Source organism: Ovis aries, chromosome 2 (genome assembly GCF_016772045.2).
Source record: "Ovis aries strain OAR_USU_Benz2616 breed Rambouillet chromosome 2, ARS-UI_Ramb_v3.0, whole genome shotgun sequence".
Classification (NCBI taxonomy): Eukaryota; Metazoa; Chordata; class Mammalia; order Artiodactyla; family Bovidae; genus Ovis; species Ovis aries.
Window position 1 is genome coordinate 161,017,091 of NC_056055.1, and position 24,430 is coordinate 161,041,520.

The 24,430-nt window shown below is 46.0% G+C and overlaps 1 protein-coding gene across 6 annotated transcripts in view; it reads right to left on the reverse strand.

Annotated features, from left to right (window-relative positions):
- Positions 1-19,443, reverse strand: part of LOC132659217 (uncharacterized) — a 113,364-nt gene extending 93,921 nt beyond the window's left edge. For 2 of the 6 annotated variants that reach the window (XR_009599345.1, XM_060409985.1), the window contains exon 1: positions 19,186-19,443. Coding sequence is in view for 4 of the 6 variants with exons in the window: in XM_060409985.1 (XP_060265968.1) it covers positions 19,186-19,222 (37 nt within the window). In the remaining 2 variants the exon portion in view is untranslated. Of the gene's footprint in view, positions 1-636; positions 1,012-2,512; positions 3,388-19,185 lie in introns of those variants that run through there. The other 4 variants (XM_060409982.1, XM_060409983.1, XR_009599346.1 and 1 more) reach the window with 3 other exon arrangements.
- Positions 19,444-24,430: the final 4,987 nt, after the last annotated feature.

The following is a 24,430-nucleotide window of genomic DNA, read 5'->3' on the forward strand; positions in this document are numbered from 1 at the left end:
AGTGACTGCATTCCTACCTCCAGCCCTATTTGTCTCAAACCTCTGGAGAGGTTTGCTGAGGTTTCTGAGAAGGTTCCTCCCTCCTGTCCTGGGGAGCTGCTGGAAGTAGCACTTGTCTCCTGGCAGAAGCTAAGGGTGGCCTAAATGCCGTTAGCAGCTATGCTGCATCCTAGAGGAAAGTCAGCCCAGGATGAAGCCAACACATTCAACAGCAGAGCAGAGACATGGACCTGAGTCCGTGATACAAGTGCTGAGCTTCTGGATCAAACAGACTTGAAGTCCATCTCTGTTGGGGCTCCCAATCATGTGATATAGTGGCTTTCCTTGTTGTTTGAGCAAATTTGACCTTTTTTAGCCAAGCATGTATATAACCAAGAGTAACCTAACAGATACAGTGCTCAGTGAACACTTGCCCTGACTATCATGAAATGAGGTCCCCACTAAAGGAAGGGAGCCCCACCCCCAGTGACCACCACTGTTTGCAGTGCAGGAAGCAGACAGTGTAAAATAAAAGAAAAGGGCAGCGGGTGGAGAGGTGTAGCAGAAGGAAATGGCATTGGGACAAACTGCACTATTTTGAGCCCAGAAAGACAATTCTTCTTAATGTCAGACCATCCTGCTTTGAATGCCACTAACCGGAAGCTCCAGACACAAGACTCTTGGCATCAGCAGGAATGTTGTGCCCAGACTTTGTTGCTGTGAATTGTCTTCGGAATGCAACGGCCTCTATTCCTTGGCAGAACATTCACTGCAGACATTATGCTGATCCATTTTTATAAGTGGCTTCCCTGGCGGCTCGTATGGTAAAGCATCTGCTTGCAATGCGAGAGACACAGGTTCAATCCCTCGGTCAGGAAGATGATCTGGAGAGGGAAATGGCGACCCACTCCAGTGTTCTTGCCTGGAGAATTCCATGGACAGAGGAGCCTGGCAGGCTACAGTCCATGGGGGTCATAAAGAGTTGGACATAACTTAGCAACTAAACAACAACAACAATTTTTATAATAAAGGGATGCTAGGAAAGGCCATTCTCAGAAACAGGTGGCCAGGGAGGGTCTGCAGCCTTTGGGAGGCTCTGGCTTTCTCCACACATTAGAGATGAAATTGCTGGTCTTCTCCCCCATTCATATGTCCCACACTTCTCATCCTTCTTAAGTGGACTTAAAATTCAAGATGGCACCCTTGAATGGAGCATCTCTGCTTTTATGGGAGCTGGTATGGAACATTTCAGGAAGCAATGAATACGTAACTGTGGAAAATGGCAGAGTACGGCTCACCCTGGATTCTCCTCTTGCCCTCCCTTGGCATGCAGCCAAGACCCAACTCTTTACCCAGTCACTCCTCAGTCTTTTGCTGAATCATTCTCCCCATTCTAGCTTCTCTGCCACTGGCCCTTTGCAAATCATCACCCTCTATCATCCAGATGATTTCAATAGTCCAGTAGTCTCTTTGAATCAACTCCCACTGTTTCCAACTCCACTCTTCCCAAACAGCCAGAGAGATCCTTTAAAAATGCAAATCTGGGAATTCCTTGTTGGTCTAGTGATTAGTGCTTTCAGTGCTGAGGGTGCAGGTTCAATCACTGGTCAGGGGACTAAGATCTCAAGCAACAAAATGCAAATTTACCAGTGCGTTTTCCTCACCCAGAACCTGTGGATTGCTTCCCACTGCCAACTACGTTCTTGCTGCCTTTGCCGACCTCCCTGCACACCTCCCTTGTTCCCTCTGCTCTAGAATTCTGGACAGCTTGAATTCCTTAAACATACCCCCTTTCTCACCTCAGGGCTTTCCATGTAAGCTGATTCCTCAGTTTGGAGCTGTCTGCTCTCTGCCCCTCCCTTCATTTGTTCAAAGCCAACTCTCTGAGGGCTTAACTGCCACTTTCTTGGGGAGAAGCTTTCTTTTTTTTTTTTTTTGGCTGGGGGGAGAAGCTTTCTTACTCTCCCTCACCCCTAGCCGAGCTCTGTCAGCGATATCACTTCCTTCTCCTTTATAATAAGCGCTTTTGCTTCCTATCTTTTTTGCCCTTTAAATTTAAGCTTAAGGAGGGCAAAGATTTTGCCCATGTTGCTCCACACTCCATCCCAAGCAGCTATCACAGAGTCTGGCCTACAGTCAACATTAGTCAGTGAATATTGGTTGGCTTCCCGTCAAGTGTAGCCATGGCTGAGGCCTCCAAAAGTGTGGCCCCAATGACCCTGGTGATCCTACTTGGTCTCTTAAGCATCCCTGGAGCTTCACGTCTACCACGTTCCTGGACAAAGCATGGAGACACACAGAGGAAGATGAGTCAAGGGTCCAATTCAGAACCTGGAAGCAATGCTGTTGCCTTTAGGAGAGAAAATGACTTACTAGAATTCAGGAAATTCCCCTCATAAGCAGCCTTGTTTCTTACTGTTTGTTCTAACGTGTTTGGCGTGACTCAAAGGTACAGGCAGCAGACTTGAAACAGAAAGCAAAGGCAGAGAGGAGGAAAGGCTGGAGCCATTTCCCGTTCACCCGCAGCACGCACAGGCAGAGGGGCTCTTGTCCTCCTCCTGCTTCCTCGGTGATAAGTGGGAGCCTTTCAAGTCCTCACATCCGTGCTCTCTCCAGGGCTGTGGGCATCCATCCAGCAGGAGAAGCCACAGCTCCGATGTCCAGGGTGGCGGCCACTGAAGAGCCATGTGGGGAAGTGCTGGTTTCTCTTTCTGAGGCATCTGGAGGGGCTCAGCTTCCTGAAAGGGAAGGTGACCTGGGGTCACACTCTTCCCCTGCCACATAAGGCTCTGGGGCTCCCGGGAGCCTCATCTTCACGCTTCAGAATCCATCATGACCACTAGAAACTCATTGCCATATGTTCCCTCTGGAAAAACCATGAGGTCGCCTTCTCCTGGAGTCAGATGTGGAGTGGTTGAGACTGTCCTATCTGGGATGGATCACTGATGGGCTGGAGGGGGAGTGAAGATAGGGGAGGGCCAAGAGAGCCCCAGGGCTGGACACAGCCTGGCAGCTGAGGCAGCTTGGCCTCCTCCAGGACAGCCAGCCTCAGGGATCCTATTAGAGCTGAGGAAGGCTGGAAGGTGACAAGGATGGGGACCCTTCATCAGAAGGTGCAGGAGTAGCGAGATTCAGGAGGCATGCAGCTGAGAGTTCTTCCCCTCCCTGAGGCTCACTGTCCTTGGGTGATGTGGGCTCATGGGAGACCTGCAGAGAAACACTGTGGATTCCCGGCACAGGAGGCTCTGGATCCAAGAGGCACTGTGTACAACTCCTGCACAGGGCTGAGCTCAGAACCCAGTTCCCTTTCCTCTGCCTCACTGCACCGCCTTCAGAAAGGTTCCTCTAACACACAGGCCAATGCTGTGGGTTGTCAGCAAGAGAGCTGCGGGTGCCTCCCTGGGGCCCAAGCCAGAACTTTCACAACTTTTCTGCAAAAGGATCACTAACAAGAGTAACGCATGCCCCAGAGCAGCAGAGATGAAATTTCTTTTAAGTCCCTCATTCTATCTTAAAAATTCATGTGAATTTTTGTATCTGATTCCATAATATATTCATACTTGTTTTAATATAAATACATCATTTTCTTCAAATATTCAAATAAACTGTACAGCTCTATGAAGTTGCTAGGAGAAGGAGGCGGGGTGGAGAGGAGAAGATGCAAGGGCTTAACCTCCATATCTGAAACTCCATTTAATTTTCCCCATAACCATATGAGGTAGAGCCTTTTTTTTTTCTTTCTGTAAAAGAATCAAAACAGCACAGCCTTTCTAGAGCAGACTGTGAGCACCCCCCACAACAGAATTCCCTAAAGGAAACCTGGTATAATAATTTATTATATAGTATCTGTGGCACCATCATGTCCACTGGCCTTGCCAGGTTGTTGACCATCCCTGGCCCCTGGACTCTGTGAGGTGTGTCTTGATCAAATGGTGACTTGCAGACATGGTTCTGATCCTTTTCATGGAAAGCAGTGGCCACCTGCCCACATCCCATTCTGTTAATTAAATGTAAGCTTTGGCCTGAAATCAGCTGTCAGAATTAAGAGAGGTGACAGATGGAATCTGCCTTCTCATGGCCTTTGCCTGATCTTTATTTTAGCTGCTGTTGTACCCGATGAGGAGTCATCGCCAGGTGGAGTCACGAACTATCAGGCAGCTCAGAGATCCGCTGGCATAAAAAGCAGAGGTGATGGACCTTGATTCAGAGCCTGGTGGGGAGGCAGGATGGAGCTGGGTGTCATGGCATCTGTCCCTCTGCCTTGTAGATGAGGTGATAGGATCAGAAAGAAGCTGCAGAGGGTCAGCGAGCCGCTTGCAGCAGGGGCTTTGAAGAACCAGGTCCTGAGGAGGAAATACAACATGGGATGGTCCATGTCTGCGGGGAATATAGGGGCTCAAAAGGAAGGTGGTGCCCCGAAACATTGGGCCAAAAGGGTCATGAGCAGCTCTGTAGGCCGCAGTTAGCAATGAGGGGCCAGGCAGAAGGTCCTGAGGGATGAGACTGTTCTTTCACACTGACAAGACTCCAGAAATACCCAGAGGGAACCTTAAAGGGGATGCCTGGGAAGAGGCAATGGGCCAGTATAATTTAATGTTAACGTTTAAGTGGCCTAATAAACACCCACATCCAGGGAAGGTATGGGGAAATTCAGTTTAGAAAAAATTTCCATCAACCAAGAATTTAATTACATGATCTTTTTTTGCCTATATAAGTTCCTAAAAACAAACAACAAAAAAAACAAAATGGAATTTCTACATGGAATGAATTTACCTCTTTTAGTGGCAGCTCAGACAACAACATAGATGGATTTGGAGGAGGCCTGGAGTGCTGCGATTCATGAGGTCACAAAGAGTTGGACATGACTGGGCAACTGAATTGAATGCTTAATAAAATAACTCAAAGACAAATACCATATGATATGACTTATATGTGGAATATAACAAAAAAGAAACAGGCTCACAGATCTAGAGAACAAAGTAGGGGAACCAGTGGGGAGAAGGAAGGGGGAAGACAAGGGAGGGGCTTAAGAGGTACAAACTACCATGTATAAAATAAATCAGCTACAGGGATATACTGTACAGCACAAGGAATAAAGTCAATATTTTATAATAACTATAGATTATAACCTTTAAAAATCGTGAAGCCCTGTTACCTGAAACTTATATTAGACTGTACATCAACTATACCTCCATAAAAAAATAAAGTGGGACCATAAAGCTTGCACACACGTTCCAAGACACTCAAGATATTTGCAGAAATTATCTTTGGGAACTGACTTCAGAGCCATCCCATGAGTCACACTTTACAGTCAGCTGGTTTGATCGCCCAGCTTTGCCTTTGAGTAATCTTTGTTTGATTCCAAAGATAAAATTCTCTATCAAATAATCATGCTCTTTCACCAAGCTCATTTCTCTGGAGACGGCAAATTTCTTGACCCAGTGGGGCCTGTCTGGTCTGTCTTTGGCTACCCAAGCCCTGACCAGGTACTTCAGAAATCCTTCATCAGTATTCAGTCGTGAGGCTGTTCACTCTGTAGCTGTATTTCCATCTCTGTTTTGTCTTATCCACATTGCAGGCATCAAAACGTTTGCCTTCTCTCCTTGGGTGGCTTTTGGTATCAAATAGTTAATGCTTACTCCAGAAAAGGAAGGGTTGTTTAAATCTGCACCCACCAAAAAACCCACAGTAGAAACAGTTTCTGGAATGAGCATCAATCGTTCAGCTTTTTCTGTTGGCTGACGTCACAGAGAACAGTCTGTCAACATTTCTCCCTGCACTGCTTTTCTTTTCAGGGGTATAGAATCAAGATGAAAAAGCACAGCTCTGGGAGCACACAGAACAGAGAGCCGGCACTCAAGGGACTGATTATATATTCACTTATTTATTACAATTTTTAAAAATGGCCCAACTGCTTCAGCTCATGCAAGCTGGGCTGAAATATTTCACTTGATAGGATTCTCATCTGGTGGTTACAGAACTGACTGATTCAATGTTAAGGGTTCTTTTTTTTTTTAACCCTAAAAGAAGAAAATAAAAATTAAGTAAAAGCTAGTTTGTACCTGAAACTGGGATTCAAACATTCAAGTGTGTTCAGGGAATATCCCCTGCTTTGTTTCCCCTTTCTTGTGGGGGGAGATCCATGGCAGCCACGTTCTTCCATGGTGCACATGAGAATCACCTCCTCTAAAAGAAATTCCCCCATGTGATCTTAAGACCCAGGCCCATTTGCCGCTTGTAAAATGCTCTCAGGTGATTCTGATGCTGACTACTCCTTGAGAGCGCGTGATCTATATCCTTCTGACCCCTGCTGTTCTGTGGTTTCTCTCCAGTGATCATCATTATGCCTGCTGAGTTATATTTTGGACAAACGATGGACTAGTCCAAATCCAACTGTCCTACATAGAAGGAGAAATTTATTGGCTCATGTAACTCAAAAGTCCAAGGATAGGTTTGGCACAAGACATTGCTTGATTTGGCTACTCAAATGGTGTCAGGATAAGGATTCTCTCATCTCTTGGCTTGACCCTCTTGTGTTGTTTCTCTTCTCAGACTTCTTGTGGAGGCCAGATTGCAGCCAGCTGCTCTTGCCTTGAAACCTCCAAGTCCGTCAGAAAGCTGGCCTGTGTTTTTCAGCTGTTTGTATGAAATTCTGTGATCTGATCCTCTCCTTGGTTTAAATGGGCTCCCAGGTGCTCATCTCCTCTATACCAGGTACGGGTATGCCTTGATAGAACACAGAAGTCACTCTAGAAACTTAGAGCAGAGAGGGACTTAACTTCAGTAACAGGCTCTTATAAGAGTGCTGGATCATCTGAAGGAATGTTCTGCATTGAATCTTTAGAAGTAACTCCCAGAATACAGCAGAACTAACCTTCTGGAGCAAGATGGGGGGATAAGGAAGCCACTGTGTGAATAGTTGAGTTCAAGACCAACTGTCATATTTGTGAATCAGGGATTGGAAGGCCAGGAGGCTGATGGCACCACTGCCATTGCCAACAACACGCTTCTCAAACCCGACACGACTGATCAGATGTTGGACCACTGCTGCAGGAGAAACTGTCTCTGTGAGCATGTATGCCTACAAAAAGCTTGGAAGTCACCACCTCTTCTGTACTTCTGCCTTGCAAATCTAGTTTCAGTGAAAATTTTGCATTATACTTTGCATTCAGGTCACTGCCTATAGAAGAATCTTGCAAAGGTAGTTTTTAGCTGTATAGCCTCTGCAACACTGGGAAACACACTGGGGGGCCTTGGAAAGGACTTCTGGCCAGTGGTCAGTGCTGAACAGGAGGAGTGTACAAGGCTTTCCTCAGCCAGGTCTTGAGTTGCACCCCCAGTTTCTGGGACTGGGGGAAGGGTCAAGTCCATCTGAAGCCTGGGGACTAAGAGTGGGATGAGGTTGGGTGTCCAGAGGAAATTAGGTTACAGAATAACCATTATACGATTACTGCAAGGAGAGTTAAAAGATGCTGAATGGGACTTCCCTGGTGGTCCACTGGCTAAGACTCCATGCTCTGTGCTCCCCATGCAGGGGGCCGGGGTTTGATCCCTACTCAGGGAACTGGATTCCACATGCCACAACTAAAACCTGGTGCAGCCAAATAAATAAATATTTAAAAAAAAAAGATGCTGGGTGAAAAAACCCCAACATGTCCCTTGCAAGGTATATGATGCTTTATGGTTTATAGGTAACTTCACCTGCACTATTCCATTTGATTCTCATGGAAGTCCCACGAGAGGGAAGGTCAAATACCATGATTCCCATCTTGCAAATGAGGAAGCCCAGACTCCGAGGTTACCAACTCAGCCAAGCTAATCCCGTGCAGCTGGTGGGAGGCAGTGCTTTGATTCAGACCCCGACTCCTGGCTCAAATCCCATCCCTGTGTGCTGGAGCAGAACGTGCAAGAAACGTCTTTCTGAACCAGTTTCTGAGCCCTGGCCCTTGTGTTCAGAGCCTTGAGAGGGACAGCAGTCCCCACTTTCTGGCAGCTCTGGCCACACTGCTCAGGGACTCTGCACAAGGCAAGGGAGGGAACTTGCACAAATCTCCCTTCATTTGGTCTCTTCATGTGCAGAATGAAACAGTTTCACATTTGTTTAATGCTGAGTGTTCCAAGGTGCCACACTATCATTTGAAATATATGAATTTAGGGCATAGGGGGCTCCTGTTTCTCCCAAACAGCAATATTTTTAGCATTAGCCATTCCCACGTAGATGCAAAAATCTTCTTTGATAATAGATCAAAGCAAATCCCTCCTCCTAGCCTTCCTTGTGGGCTGTGAAATGACAGGGTCTGCATAAACCAGATTAGAGTGTGGAGCTGCTACCAGCATTACAAATGCTGCCTGGTGTCAGCACCCGGGAAGCCTCCACTGCAGGCTCAGCAAGAGCTTCCTGCCCTCAACCCTCAACCCTCGGAGACTCAGGCCACCAGAGGGACCGAGACCTCAAATCGGGACCACACAGAGTCCCAGCAGCACCACATCTTAAGGGAGGGGACAGTGTGGAGCACTGGGACAATGTGGAGCAGCAAGAATTTGGGGGCGCATTCTTGGGGAAGAGGAGGAACCACTCGTGTCTGTCCCCTGGAAGATCAGCCCTGCAGCCTCACACAGCTGCTGCCAGCAGACGGCTCCACTCTTTGGGCAATGGGCCAGGACTGGGTGATCCAGGAGGTTCTACCTTTGCACATGTTTGGACGGGTCATCACACCCCTAGAATCCTCACCATCTGCCTTAGCTGGGTTTGCTGTAACAAATGACCACAGACTGGGTGGCTTAAATAACAAACATTCTCACAGTTTTGGAAGCTAGGCAGTCTGAGATCAATGTGCTGGCAATTTCTGTTTCTTTCCCTGGTTTTCAGATAACCCTCCACTCACGTGCTCACGTGCTGGAAAGCAGAGAAAGTTCTCTCTTCTTTTAAGGACACTAATCTCATCAGAAGGGATCTACCCTCATGACCTAGTCACCTTCCAATACCATCTTAATACCATCATAATCACCTCTTAATATCATCACATTGTGGGTTAGGATTTCAACATGTGAATCTAAAGGGACACAGACATTCAGTCTGTAACAGCATTCTGCCATAGTGAAGGCTCTAGGTAGAAGCTGGCTGCCCCTGTGTCTTGCCCAAAAGGGGCCAAGTTGGGCCAGTCTTTTTGTCATTCATTTCAGGTCCCAGGGAAACCTTTACGACATGAGCTGATGGGTTCTTTTTTCTCTTATTGCTTCATGTGAACCAAGTTAAGTAAATAGTTACTTTATGGGTTGGTTTCCTCTCCCCAATTTGTATGTTGACACCTTAATCCCCAGTATCATCTCAACCTTGGGCCTAATTGCCTCCACTTAGAACATTGCTTTGGAAACGTTTTCACCAAGTACCCCCAACCTCCGAAGACACCATAACCTTGATCTGACCCAGATCCCAGGGTCTCCCCCAGAAGCATAACTTTCTGCCAAGCCTCCTCTGATAATAAAAATTCACATGGATTGTACATTCCGCTCTGTAACACAGCTGGGGTCTCACCTGTATTTTGAGCTACTCACATCTGAGTGGTGCAGATGCTCTCTGAATGTGTGACATGTCTGTGGTGGCTTCCAGTGCCTTTGGCACATCTCTGTGTGTGTTCAGGGGGTCTGCGTACCCCCGAGTGACAAGCCAAGGCTTAGGCCAGGATGCACAGAAAACATTTGAACTCCTACTCCACAACTGAAATAGGTATTTTCAGTTGTGTCATTTTAGTGGATGTTCTACCCATATTAATGTTATGGTTTAGAAAGTAGTACATGTCAATAAACAAACACGTTGCAAGTGCCTTCAGACACAGTTTTCACTAGGGGTTGGTACTTTCAGAAACGTTGGGAGACTTAGCCAAGACTAAGAACCAGGTGTTCCTGCCCAGCCCAAGGTCTGCACCCCAGCCCCCCACTTTGGGGTGTCCATGCTCACAGTGGGAGAGCACTTGTGAGCTGACTTTCCTTCTTTCCCTGCCTCCTCCCCTACCCTGCCCCCTTTCTCTCTCTCTCTGTTGGCTGTAGTCATAGCTGGTGAGAAAAGACATGGGGTACAAAGGGCACCCTTGGGCTGCTTTCTGGCTGACTTGTGGAGAATGCAAGGCCTGGCTTTCCTGATCCTTCCAGCTGTACTGCTCTCTATTTCTCAAGCAGGTAGCCAAGCCCTTATTCTTGGAGAGTCCATGCCCTTTGAGAGGGTGAGGAAGGAGAGGAGACAAGCAGAGCTCAGTGCCTCCTAGGAAATCAGTCCACAGGGAAAACTAATTTGCTCCTTTTGACTTGGGGGAGGAGAGGAGGTCTGTGGGCTCTGCAGCCCCCTGTTCTCTGCCTTCACCCAGGTGGACTTGACTTCCCAGAGGAGTGGCTTGTGACTCCTCACCCCAAGTGGGCTGCATGTCCTCCTGGTGCCTGGGACAAGGGAAATCTTTCACAGAAATCTCATGCGTGTTGTGGAAAATGAACCCCAGGCCAGAAGGGACTTAGAGAATCTGAAGTCCAACTCCCTATCAAAAAATGCAGAAACTGCAGCACTGAGAGGTTAAAATGATTTTCTCAAGGTCACATAGCTAGTTAATGGCAGTTTCTTATGCTTTTTTAAGCAGTAGTTTGGTTTACAATAAATGTTGGAGAGGGTGTGAAGAAAAGGGAACCCTCCTATAATGGGGAACGTAAATTGGTGCAGCCAGTGGGGAGAACAGTATGGAGGTTCCTTAAAAAACTAAAAATAGAGCTATCCTATGATCCAGCAACCCCACTCCTGGGGATACATCCAGAGAAAACCAAAATTCTAAAAGATTCATGCATCCCAGAGTTAACTGCACCACTGTTTACAGTGGCCAAGACATGGAAGCAACCTAAGGCCCATTGACAGATGGATAAAGAAGAGGTGGGATATATATAATGGAATATTACTCAACCATTCAAAAGAAGGAAATAATGTGATTTGCAGCAACATGGATACATCTAGAGATTATCACACTACGTGAAGTAAGCCAGAGAGAGAAAGACAAGTATCATATGATATTGCATTTATGCAAAATCTAAAAAAAAAAAGTAAACAAATGAACTTATTTACAAAATAAAAATAGACCCACAGACATAGAAAACAAATGTATGGTTACCAAAGGGGAAGGGGTGGGGAGGGATATATGAGGAGTTTGGGATTAACATGTATGCATTCAGTTCAGTTCAGTTCAGTTGCTCAGTCGTGTTCGACTCTGTGACCCCATGAACTGCAGCAGGCCAGGCCTCTCTGTCCATCACCAACTCCCTGAGTTCACCCAAACCCATGTCCACTGAGTCGGTGATGCCATCCAACCATCTCATCCTCTGTCATCCCCTTCTCTTCCTGCCCTCAATCTTTCTCAGCATCAGGGCCTTTTCAAATGAGTCAGCTCTTTGCATCAGGTGGCCAGAGTATTAGGAGTTTCAGCTTTAACATCAGTCCTTCCAATGAATATTCAGGACTGACCTCCTTTAGGATGGACTGGTTGGATCTCCTTGTAGTCCAAGGGACTCTCAAGGGTCTTCTCCAACACCACAGTTCAAAAGCATCAATTCTTCGGCGCTTAGCTTTCTTCACAGTCCAACTCTCACATCCATACATGTGAGAAAAACCATAGCTTTGACTAGACGGACCTTTGTTGGCAAAGCAATGTCTCTGCTTTTTAATACGCTGTCTAGGTTGGTCATAACTTTCCTTCCAAGGAGTAAGTGTCTTTTAATTTCATGGCTGCAGTAACTCTGCAGTGATTTTGGAGCCCCAAAAATAAAGTCTGACACTGTTTCCACTGTTTCCCCAACTATTTCCCATGAAGTGATGGGACCAGATGCCATGATTTTCGTTTTCTGAATGTGGAGCTTTAAGCCAACTTTTTCACTCTCCTCTTTCACTTTCATCAAGAGGCTTTTTAGTTCCTCTTCACTTTCTGCCATAAGGGTGGTGTCATCTGCATATCTGAGGTTATTGATATTTCTCCTGGCAATCTTGATTCCAGCTTGTGCTTCTTCCAGCCTAGCGTTTCTCATGATGTACAGTGCGTAGAAGTTAAATACACAGGGTGACAACATACAGCCTTGATGTACTCCTTTTCCTATTTGGAACCAGTCTGTTGTTCCATGTCCAGTTCTAACTGTTGCTTCCTGACCTGCATACAGGTTTCTCAAGAGGCAGGTCAGGTGGTCTGGTAGTCCCATCTCTTTCAGAATTTTCTACAGTTTATGGTGATCCACAGTCAAAGACTTTGGCATAGTCAATAAAGCAGAAATAAATGCTTTTCTGGAACTCTCTTGCTTTTTCCATGATCCAGCGGATGTTGGCAATTTGATCTCTGGTTCCTTTGCCTTTTCTAAAACCAGCTTGGATATCTGGAAGTTCACGGTTCACGTATTGCTGAAACCTGGCTTGGAGAATTTTAAGCATTACTTTACTAGCGTGTGAGATGAGTGCAATTGTGTGGTAGTCTGAGCATTCTTTGGCATTGGAATGAAAACTGACCTTTTCCAGTCCTGTGGCCCCTGCTGAGTTTTCCAAATTTGCTGGCATATTGAGTGCAGCACTTTCACAGCATCATCTTCCAGGATTTGAAATAACTCAACTGGTATCCATCACCTCCATTAGCCTTGTTCGTAGTGATGCTTCCTAAGGCCCACTTGACTTCACATTCCAGGATGTCTGGCTCTAGGTGAGTGATCATACCATCGTGATTATCGTGGTCGTGAAGATCTTTTTTGTAGCGTTCTTCTGTGTATTCTTGGCACCTCTTCTTAATATCTTCTGCTTCTGTTAGGTCCATACCATTTCTGTCCTTTATTGTAACATATGCATTAGGATGATAAAACAGATAACCTGAGGGTAGGACAGGAACCTGGAGGCTTATTCAAGGATGGAGTCCCAGAGATGAAGACACCTGGACTGAGGATTTGGAGAACAGCCAGAGCATGCAGCCAGTTCTCGATAAGACGTCAGCCTTTCTGCCCGTCACCTGGGACATCTCAGTGAAGGCAACCCGACTCTGACCTTTGGACTCTATGCCTTTACTCTGGGGCTCCCTGCCAGACACTCCTGCCACATCTTTCTCTCACAGTCCTTTCCCAACTCATTGTTGACAAACACTCATGAACCATCTGCTTTATGCAAGGCCCAGTGTTTTTCTGATAAAATGCAAATATATATAAGACATAAGCTCCTCCAAGATCCTGAAATCCAGGGTGTGGATCACATTTTAGATAATAATATATCAGAACTTGGAATTATGTCTGTCAAGCCTCCAGTGGCTTCTTCAATGCCTTCTGAGCTTGTGAATGTCTGGAATATCCCACCCTTTTCTGGCTCCAGCATCCCGTCTCTCCCAAGAACAGGACTTTCAAAACACTCAAGGGCCATCCTTTCAGCTCTTGCTGCTTTCTCTCCAGGGTCTTCTAGCCACTCTCTGGGCCAAGTATACCATGGTAGTCATGTGTGCCTGCATGCTAAATCACTTCAGTATGTCCGACTCTTTGCAACCCCATGGGCTGTAGCCTGCCAGGCTTTTCTGTCCATAGGACTCTCCAGGCAAGAATACTACAGTGGGTTGCCATGTCCTCCTCCAGGGGATCTTCCGGATTCAGGGATCAAACCCACATCTCCTGTGGCTTCTGCATTGCAGGCAGATTCTTTACCACTAGTGCCACCTGGGAAGCTCTTTGGTGACCATACTTCCTAAATAATAAAACCAAGAGAATCCCCTGGTGGTCCAGTGCAGGGGACGGGGAGAACCAACAAGGACCTATGGTATAGCACAGGGAACTACATCCAATTTTTTGTAATAACCTATAAGTGAAAGGAATCTGAAAAACATGTATATGTATAACTGTATTACTGTGCTGTACACCTGAAGCTAACATTATAAATCAACTATAGTTCAATAAAAAAGATGAAAACAAAATGCAGAATTGTATACTTTAAAAAATTAAATATAACACATTTTAATATTTTATAAACATTTTGTCATTTCAAGTGATTGCCCTTTGATTTAAGCATGTTTAAGACCCAGAACTGGCTATATTTCTTTAAATGTATTCCTTAAATGTATAAGTATTCTCTCATATAAACTAATTCTTCTTCCTTTTTTTATGGAGAGACCTTCTCTGTCTTGGCTTTCTCAGCATCTCCAGCACCCCTAGCTTGGATTACACAGTCACTTTCTTGGGTTACACAGTCACTGACTCCATCTGTTTAGTCACCTACATGATGTCACCTGGAGGTCACATTTTCTCAACCACACATTTGGAGATTATGTACCTAGGGGAGAGTTTTCCTCTCTCAAGCTGTTCGTTCATTCCAATAACACAGATGCTGCTCAGATGCCCCCTGAAGCGCCTTTCAGAACTGCCTCAACCACTGTCTTTGGAGGAATTCTCTGATGGCTCAGTGGTAAAGAATACTCCTGCAATGCAGGAGACCCACGTCTGATCCTTGGGTCAGGAAGATCCCTTGGAGAAAGACATGGCAACTCACTCCAGTATTATTGCCAAGGAAGTCCCATGGACAGAGGAGCCTGATGGGTTTCAGTCCATGGTGGTCACAAAAGAGGTGGACATGACTTAGTGACTAAACGACAACTGTCTTTGGAGTAACTCTGATGACAGCAAGTCTGTATCTTTCAGGAGGTTAATTTAGTTTTAAGAACTACATAATGTCATTTGGGCAAGCCTGGTGGATAGAGTGGGTAATTTAGCTAGGGGATAGCACTTGGAGTCAAACATAAGAGACGACTATGAAGTTATAGTCACCAGGACTTTCCTGGTGGCTCAGACGGTAAAGCATCTGCCTGCAGTGCAGGAGACCTGGGTTCGATCCCTGGGTCGGGAAGATCTCCTGGAGAAGGAAATGGCAACCCACTCCAGTACTCTTGCCTGGAAAACCCCATGGACAGAGGAGCCTGGTAGGCTATAGTCCATGGGGTCGCAAAGAGTCAGACACAACTGAGCGACTTCACTATGAAGCTATAATATATTCCACCTTCACCCTATGGCTATGCAGGCTCTCCCAGAGATGTTCAGACCAGGGACATCATTGGAATATGTAGGAAAGTCCCAAGGGGCCAATTCACCAGGGGCTGCAATGCCATAGACACTGTTTGTCCCCTCAACTTCTCTTCAGGACCAGACTTACTCATGGGCATATTGATGGCTGACTGTGGGAGATATTCTAGTGTTATTTAGAGAAAATGACACTAGGAGTGATTTTCCCTCTCACTCACTCACTTGTTCATTTACTCATAACACATTATTTAACAAATATTTATAAAGGCATTATTCTGAGCCAGTCACTGTGCTACATGGTAGGGATACAATGAGGAACAAGAAAAACTTGATCCATATTCTTTCAAGATTATTTATGATCTGACAGGAAGACATAGTCATTGAACAGATAATAATGAGAAAAATCACAGAGTTAAAATTTTTGATAAATTCTAAAAGAAACTTTTAGAATTCTAAAATTCTTAAAGAAGTTAATTCTAAAATTACTACTTTAAATATTTTTAATAATGAGTTTAAAGTTTGAAAAGAATTCCTTTTAGTGAAGGGATATTCTTCTACTAACTACAAACAAAACTTGAGAGGAAGGCATATTGGGATGTGACTAGTCATTAACACTTTAGTATGAATCACTTTCCACACTTTTCTCTAGATTACAGCAGGACCAGTCCTCTACTAGGGGTCATATAAACAAATGAGACCTAATTAAACTTAAAAGCTTTTGCACAGCAAAGGAAACCATAAACAAAATGAGAAAACAAGCCATAGAATGGGAGAAAATATTTGTAAATGAAGCGACCAACAAGAATTAATCTCCAAAATAGACAAACAGCTCGTGCAGCACAATGACAACAACAAAAACTAGCAAACAACCCAATCAAAAAATGGGCAGAAGATCTAAATAGTCATTTCTCCAGAGTAGACATACAGATGGCCAAAAAGCACATGAAAAGATGCTCAACATAGCTAATAATTAGAGAAATGCAAATCAAAACTCAGTGAAGTATCACCTCATATTGGTCAGAATGGCTATCATTAAAACTATACAAACAATAAATGCTAGAGAGGGTGTGGAGAGAAGGGAACTCTCCTATACTGTTGGTGGGAATGTAAACTGGTACAGCCACTATGGAGTACACTACGGAGGTCCTTAAAAAATTAAAAATAGAGCTATTCTATGATCCAGTAATCCAACTCCTGGGCATATATCTGGAGAAAACCGTAATTCAAAAAGATCCATACACTCCAATGTTTACTGCAGCACTATTTACAATAGACAGGATAGGGAAGCAACGTAAATGTCCATTAACAGAGGAGCAGATAAAGAAGATATAGCATGTATACACAATGGAATATTACTCAGCCATAAAAAGAAGGAAATAATGCCATTAACAGCTACATTGCTGGACTTGAAGATTATCATAATAAGTAAGACACAGAAAAACAAATATTGTATGTTAGATGTTAGCTATGTGTGGAATCTAACAAAATGGTACAAATGAACTTGTTTACAAAACAGTTCCAGATGTAGAAAACAATTTTATGGTTACTGGGAGCAAAAGAAGGGGAGGGAAAAATTGGGAGATTGGGATTGACATATACACACTGCTGCTGCTACTGCTGCTAAGTCGCTTCAGTCGTGTCTGACTCTGTGCAACCCCAGAGATGGCAGCCCACCAGGCTTCCCAGTCCCTGGGATTCTCCAGGCAAGAACACAGGAGTGGGTTGCCATCTCCTTCTCCAATGCATGAAAGTGAAAAAGTGAAAGTGAAGTCGCTCAGTCGTGTCCGACTCAGCGACCCCATGGACTGCAGCCCACCAGGCTCCTCCATCCACGGGATTTTCCAGACAAGAGCACTGGAGTGGGGTGCCACTGCCTTCTCCTATATACACACTACTATGTATAAAATAGATAACTAATAAGGACCTACTGTATAGAGGTCCTTCTCAATACTCTACTGACCTATATGGAAAAAGAATCTAAAAAAGAGTGAATATATGTGTATGTTTAACTGATTCCCTGTGCTGTACAGCAAAAAGTAGCACAACTTTGTAAACTAACACTGTAAGTTTGCACTGGCAGCAACGTGAATTCTCAATTAGGAAGGGCTGAGCTGGAGCGATGGGCCCAAAGAGGAAGCAGTCGCAGGCGTGCAGGATGGGGTGATTGTGGTTTGACCTAAGACAGTGGCAGGATGAATGGAGATTCTATCTGGGGGCACAGTGGACCTTCTGGTAGGGGGAGCTACACTTCACCGAGAGGGAAGAAGGTGGGTGAGGAGCCTGTCTAAAGGGCAGCTGGTGAGAATCCCAGAGCTGAGGTTCTGGTGGGAAAGAGGGACACAGAGATAAGCCCTAAATGGATCCAATAACAAGAAAGCTGGCGGTGAGCTTGGTGCACTGGTTTCAACACAGAGCTCCATGTGAGCCTCAAAGTGGAAGGGGGGCAAGCCTGAGGCTGCCCTGTTCCCCCTGCTCCTCACTCCTCCTGGCAACAGAATAGCAAGTTCAAGACCTCTGCTCTTGGGTGGTGAGCCACCCACAAGGATAAAGGATACAACAGAACTGATGCTGCAAACCAAGAAAAGAGCAAGTAACTAAGGCATGTAAATAAAGAATATTTTAAAAGTGAATGCAAGGAAAGGAGTGGAAAAGGCAATGGTAGGCACCCTTGACAGCGCTGTGAACAGGGAGAAGAGAGGACAAGGGGCTTTTCATGTAAAGTTTTGTTTTGACCCTGATAGCTCAGTTGGTAAAGAATCTGCTGCAATGCAGGAGACTCCAGTTTGATTCCTGGATCAGGAAGATCCCCTGTAGAAGGGAAAGAGTACCCACTCCAATATTCTGGCCTGGATAATTCCATGGACTGTAGTCCATGGGGTCACAGAGTTGGACATGACTGAGCGACTTTCACTTCACTTCACTTTGATGAGGAGGGGACCTGTTGACTGAGAGAGTGGGGCAGAGAAGGAGAGGTACCCAGGAGAGTCAGGAGGGGCTGGTGCAGACAGGGACTGGTCTTAGACAAAGGGAGCAAGGGTTTTTCTGCCGCAAAAGTCAGGAGGAAGGACACAACGTACATGGCCCAGGGCAGTTTTGTCTGGGGAGGTGAGTGGGCTTCTTCATCCCCGCTCACAGGCTCCATCACTTGCGGCCATTCCTCCAGCTGGACCTCCCCACCTGGCTTCTCAGGCTGCCCAGCCCTCCCTCCCTCCTGTGGGCAGTGAATGGATGGATGCTGAGTTGAGGAGGAGTAGCTGAGGACCCTCCCCTGGGCGCCAGCTCCACTGGCTCCCCCTCAGTCTGGGGAGCTGCGACCACTGACTCCTCAGGGATTGCAGATCAGAGGCCAGAGGAGGATTTCAGAGATGATAGTCAAGTGATTTCAGAGCCTGGTCTGCAGAGCCTGGCCTTGCTGGGCAGGATTCTGGAACCCTCCCCTTTGATCCAAGCAGCTCAGCTCACGTGTACCTCCCTTCTCTCTGCTTCCTGGTAAGATTTTCTTTGAAGAAAGCCTTCTTGTGGTTTAATTTTTTTTTTAAACCACAACTGCCTCATTTTTCAGATAAGGCCCCTCTCTTACCTTTCTTGTTCTCCGTTTTCAGTTTAGATATGGGTGTTGAATACTTTCTTAAATTGGGTCATACTTTTTAGCCAAGTTCCAAACTGGGATCAAAAGAATTACAGTGAAACAAATGTCCCTTGAGAGCCGAATTCAGGTCAGTGACCTTAGCAATGGCCAAGAAGAGAGCACACAAGTGGCGGGAAGTGAAGAGGGGTGTGTGTGTGTATGTAGCTACTTCTCTTCCCTTTACTTCCTCAAGTGCCTGCAGCTGGTGACCTCCGGCCTGAAAGCCGATTGGCAAAGGAGCCCTGGAGGCCCTGGTCTCCAGTGTTACACATTTGTGTGTCCACAGTTTCATGCACCCTTGGAAACCCATCTCTGCCAGGTGTCCTCTGGCCACTGACCATCCCCTCCAGGGTCTGATCGTGGGAGGCAGGAAAGAGAAGAGAGAGAAGCAGGAACACACGTGGGTAGGTTTTGCCTCCTGCACCAACCTTCTCAGCCCATGGCTTCCTATCTCCCTGTCAGTCAGCCAGGGCAGCCATAACAAAACACCACAGACTCATTGGTTTAGGCAACAGAAACGCATTTCTCACCATTCAAGGTGCTGGCGGTTTGCTTTCTCCGGGGCATCTCTCCTTGGCTTGCAAGCGCCTCTTGCCAGGTCTTCAGGTGGCCTCTGTCTGTGTGCACTCCCCTGAAGTGAAGATGCCTCAGGCATAGGCTTATCCTCTCATTTCATCGTGTGTCTCCCAAATCAGGGCTGGGGCAGTTCTCAGTGACGAAGCCCAGACGTGGGCTGGGGACACACGAACTGCAGAGAGGAGTTTCTATTTCACTCTGGAAGTGCTGAAATCCTCCAAGCCCAGCTGCATGCTGGGAAAAGAGCGTGTTTTTAACATGATACACCTGTGACTCCCCTGCCCACTGGAGATTTAGGCTCAGCTTGGCCCAGACTGTGATCCAGTGTTCTCCCTACAGTTTCCTTGCCTCCTTATCTCCAGTTTCTCTGACTTTTTAAGTTCCTTGGAGTTTTGGCTCCAGACGAGATACAGGAGTCTCTCCCTTTACAGCCTCCACACATACACACATGCAGACACATGCAGCCTTTTCACAGGTCACGTACTTTCCCAACAATTTCAGGTGGGGATAAGGAGAGAGCTTATCAGTACAGAACATTCTGCAGTCTCCTCCTGACCCCTTCCAGTCCCCACTTTCCCAAAGCAAGGCTCCCTGCCTGATTTGGCCCCTGAAAACTGGGGGTTCAGTTTTTCTGTGTTGCAAGTACCACTCAGATCACCTCTTTCAAGACTGAGGCACTCTCCCCACCCCTGCGCCCCAATCTGCATGGAATGTTCCCTGCTGAAGCTCTCACAGCTGTGTCTCTCCCCAAGACATGCCCCCTTGACTCAAGGGAGCTGCCATACCTAACAGGGCATCCCAGGCACCTTGACCTCTCAGAGGGTGTGGGGTTCAAAGGCTTAGCTCCAACCTCAGTTAGGGATGACTCTGTGGGCCATCCCAGGCCCAGTTCCCCCAGAATCAACTGCTGTCTTTCCTGTAACTTCTATCTCTGCTCATTCTGGCTGCCCTCAGCCCTCACACGTGCTGCTCCTGAGAGCATTCCCCTACACACTGCCTGCTGTCAGCCCTCCCCCTCAGAGATCAACTCTGGAAAATCTGACTCGAGACCTTGGGTCTGGCTGCCACAGTGAGCAGCCCCACCATGGTGCTCTGTACCTCTGCAGTTTCCCCAGAGGCCTGGAAAGTCAACTTCTCTCCATTTATTAATCATCATCCCCATTTTGTCAACAGAGAAACTTGGGCTCAGAAAGAAGGAGGCATGCAGGCCCAGCCTCACCTGCTCCCTTCATTAGTGGCTAAGCCAGCCGGAAAGGCATAGCCACTGGGCTATGTGTAACTCCTGTAGGTTTGGTTAGTTGATTAACATGTCATGTGGCACTGTGGAGCCTGACTGTAAAGCTAAGCCATATGGTTCTGTCTGTGGGACAAGAAAAATCTCTCCCTCACCCTTAGTTCCACCCCTTTGTGCTTCCTTGTAGGTCTGCTCCATCAACAATCCCCTTTTCTCTCTAACATTTCCAGTTTGCCTTACTCAGAAAATTCCCTAATCTCCCCATCTGATTTGGTTGAGTTCTTTTGGATGACAGGAACTAGAAGCTGTTCCAGATGGTCAGATAGGCTCAGATGATCTCGGGAAATCCAACAGAGCTCAAGCATCTGAGCTTAGGAAGGGTTGACTCCCAGGAGCTTCAGGGGGTGCCCCTCATCTCCCTTGGGAGAGGCAGTAATCAAAATGGCTAAACAAGAGGACAGTCTATAGTTTTTATCATGGCTCTACTTTGAGTCTTGTCAGGTACAACTCCTTTGTGTCTTGGGTTCCTAAAACAAGGATGATCATAGCACCTGTCTCATAGGATTGTTATGAGAAATAAATGAGGTGATACTCATGCAAAGACCTACATCATGAGGCACCATAGATTCATTATTGCCATCTTTTACTCACCGCCTCTCCACTTTTCTCGTGGTATCTGTTGTTTTCTGTTCTCCTTTCTCAGCCACTTCCTGTGGGTCCTCATGAGTCAGCTACGCACATGACTGGATAGAGGCTGCTCCATTCTCCTGTACCTATTTTCAGCTCAAGGATCCATCCCCAAAGAACATCTTTCACTGGTATCTCTTGGCTTGGGGGCCTTATGAGAAGGAATGTGATTGTCCTCGGTCACCTTTTTGAGCCCAATCATTCAAACGTAATGTCATTTGCAACTTTTTGAGCCCAGTCATTCAAGCACTATGTCATTAGCAACGTAGGTTGGCCCTTCTCAAATCAGGTGCCCCCCTTGGTCCGATCACCCGAGGTTGGAGATTGCGGATCCCCTCTCCTCTCAGCAAGCGCAGTGGGTGGAGTAGACTCTGAGGAGGGAGTGTAGGGAGGGCAGAAACCCCAAGTACACTTGCTTGCTGCCTCATCCTGCAAAACAGTGCACTCCTGATCTCCCCCATCACTATGGTTTCTCTCACCACACATGTTGAAAGAGAAATCTTTCTTCATGGCTTTGCTTCCTCTCCATCTCCTTTAGCCCTTGATTGCCCCCTCTACTCCCTCATCTGGAAGTACTTCCCAAAGCCCCTATTTGTCTCCTAGAAACAATATCCACAGATCTCTCCTTGGTCCTTTTTCTCTTTGAACTCCCTGCATCATTGAGCCTCAGATCATCCATCCTCTGTGAAATCTCCTCTCTTATTTTCCATGCTGCTAATCAGCCTTGTGGTCCTCTTGCCTCACTCATCAGCCTGGCCACTTCTGCTACTTTTACAGATACTTGGGTGTCTAACCTTCTTAGATTATAAGCTTCTAGAGGTCAGAGACTGTGTCTTGGACAACTCCATATTCCACAAACCTTCCACACAGTGTGTGATTTACATTATGAGTGTTTCATAACGACCTCCAAATCCTACTGGTTTACAACAGCAAAGGTTTCCTGCTCACATTTCATGACTCCTGCAGGTCAGTTTCAACTCTGCCCAGCTCCAGTCTCCAAATCTCATCTCTTCTGTGGGACTGTGACCAAAGGAATAACAACTTTCTAATTTATCTGGTTGCCACCACAGAGCTTTGGGTTAATCATGAATACTTGGAATTGGTTTCATAAACTTACTGAAGAATTGTTATGTATCTGGATTGAGAGGGACCTAGCTTCCTGGTAGATTCCTCGGATCTAGAGTGGGCAAACCAAGGTGAACAACCCCTCGTCCACTATTTAGTCTCACTGAGATTTGTTAGTATCTGGGTGTGATCAGTGTTACAGGTGCTCAGTAAGCATTTGTTCAGTGGAAGAGATTCATTGTTCCTTGAACAGACTGGGCCTGATGTCAATTCCTGGCAAGGATAAAGGGAGCCCTAGTGGGAATGCAACTAGTTAATGAATTCCATCACTCTGTCAGGTACGTGAACTACCTGTTAGAGGGTATGATTTAAGAACCCAGAAGTGAATGCCCCCCTCTTTTAGCACTAGCTGATTCTGAGTCATTCACGATACAAAACTCAGTCCCTAAACTAGTTCTAACAATAAATCCAACTACACCAAAACCCATGGTGATTTTTTGCAATTTAACTGAAGATTTTCAGAGGCTTGGGAGGAGTTCACATTGCATAGCAGATAGCATCTTCCTTGTAAATCTCTTTATAGGAGAGCAATCTTTTTTAGATAAGTCTTTTCTCCTAAAGTCTCCTTCTGATTCGCCTGTGGGAAATGGGGTGGATGGGAGGGTGGGAGGCCTGTCTCTTTCTCTGTCCTCTCCCACAATAGTCAGCACCTCCTCCTCCAAGCTCTCTCCTGCCCTGTCATGTGGCTGGGGAGGCTCTCTCCTACTTCAAAAAGGGATTATCACAGCATCTTCTTAAACCCAACCTCTTCTCTCCAGAAACTTTCACATAAGAGCTACCTGGAAGACATTTTCTCCATTTTGTTAGGAACTGTACAAATACATTTTTTTGTAAGGTTGGATACAATTTTATATCCACTCATTAACTGTGAGAAATCTATTTCACATGCCTGAACTTCATCTTATATATAAGCCTTGGGGAAACGTGACAGTTTGGCTTAGTGGATAAGTGCTTGTACCTGAGTCTGCCCAGGCTCTTCCCTGGGGGCTGCCACTTTCTACCTGGGTAAAACAGACGAATTACCACAGACCTTTCAGTTTTAGATTCCAGATCTGTGAAATGGGGAAATAATAGTACTTGTCCCATAGGATGGGGAGTGGTGTGTCATTTAACTCTCCCAGCATATAGAGAGCTTAGCACCGTTCCAGGCATATGATCAGTGTTTCCAAAATATTAGCAATTATTTTTATCTTAGCAATAGTTATACCAGCAGAAACAATATATTTCAAGCACATATTCTGTTAAAAACATATGTAGTAGTTTTAAATGTGTCTGCAAGTTTTTGTCCACTCCATTAGGAGAGGCAATCAAATTCCCCTCTTCCAGGATATGGGCTGGTTTTAGGGCCTTGCTTCTAATGAAACAAATTGGGCAGAAGCAATAACATGTGACTTAGGAGGCTAGGTTAGTAGTAAAGGCAATACAGTTTCCCCTGGCTCTTTCTAATGTGTGTTGGGACACTTGCTGTTGGAACTCAGACACAATGCTGTGAGGATGCCCAGACCACACAGAGAAGCCATGTGTTCTGGACAAGGGTGCCAGCTGTGGTCCTGGTTGACAGCCAGCATCAATCAGCCACTGGACACATGGGCAGGAAGCCTTCATCAGGACTCCTCAGCACCAAGACCTCAAACGATTGCCACCTAGCTGAGACTGGGGCAGGCACACCCAGGTAATGTGGCCACAGTAGTGGCACATCTTGACCAGAGTCGCCTCTTATGCTCTTTGCTACTTCCTAGCTGTTCTGCAACTGTGAATATCACAGAACAAAAACATGTGTTATACGTCATCATCTAAGTGGCCTTATTTTTAGGTGCCTTAACTTTGGAGTAGCCTTAACAATGAGAAAAGCTGCTCCAGTGAGAAGCCTGCATGCTGCAATGAGAGAGTAGCCCCTGCCCTCTACAATTAGAGAAAGCCTGTGCACAGCAGTGAAGACCCAGGACAGCCAAAAATAAATAAACAAGAGGAAAAATATATATATATATAATTTAAAAATTAAAAAAAAAAAAGATCTGCTGGTACCCCACTCTTACCATGAGTTGGCTTCTGCTTACCTTCTGAGCTTCTTGTCTACCCCTTTCTTCTTGGACATCACACTCAAGACTTTGAGTTCCCAGAAAACCATGCTATTCTCTTCCCATTCCTACCCT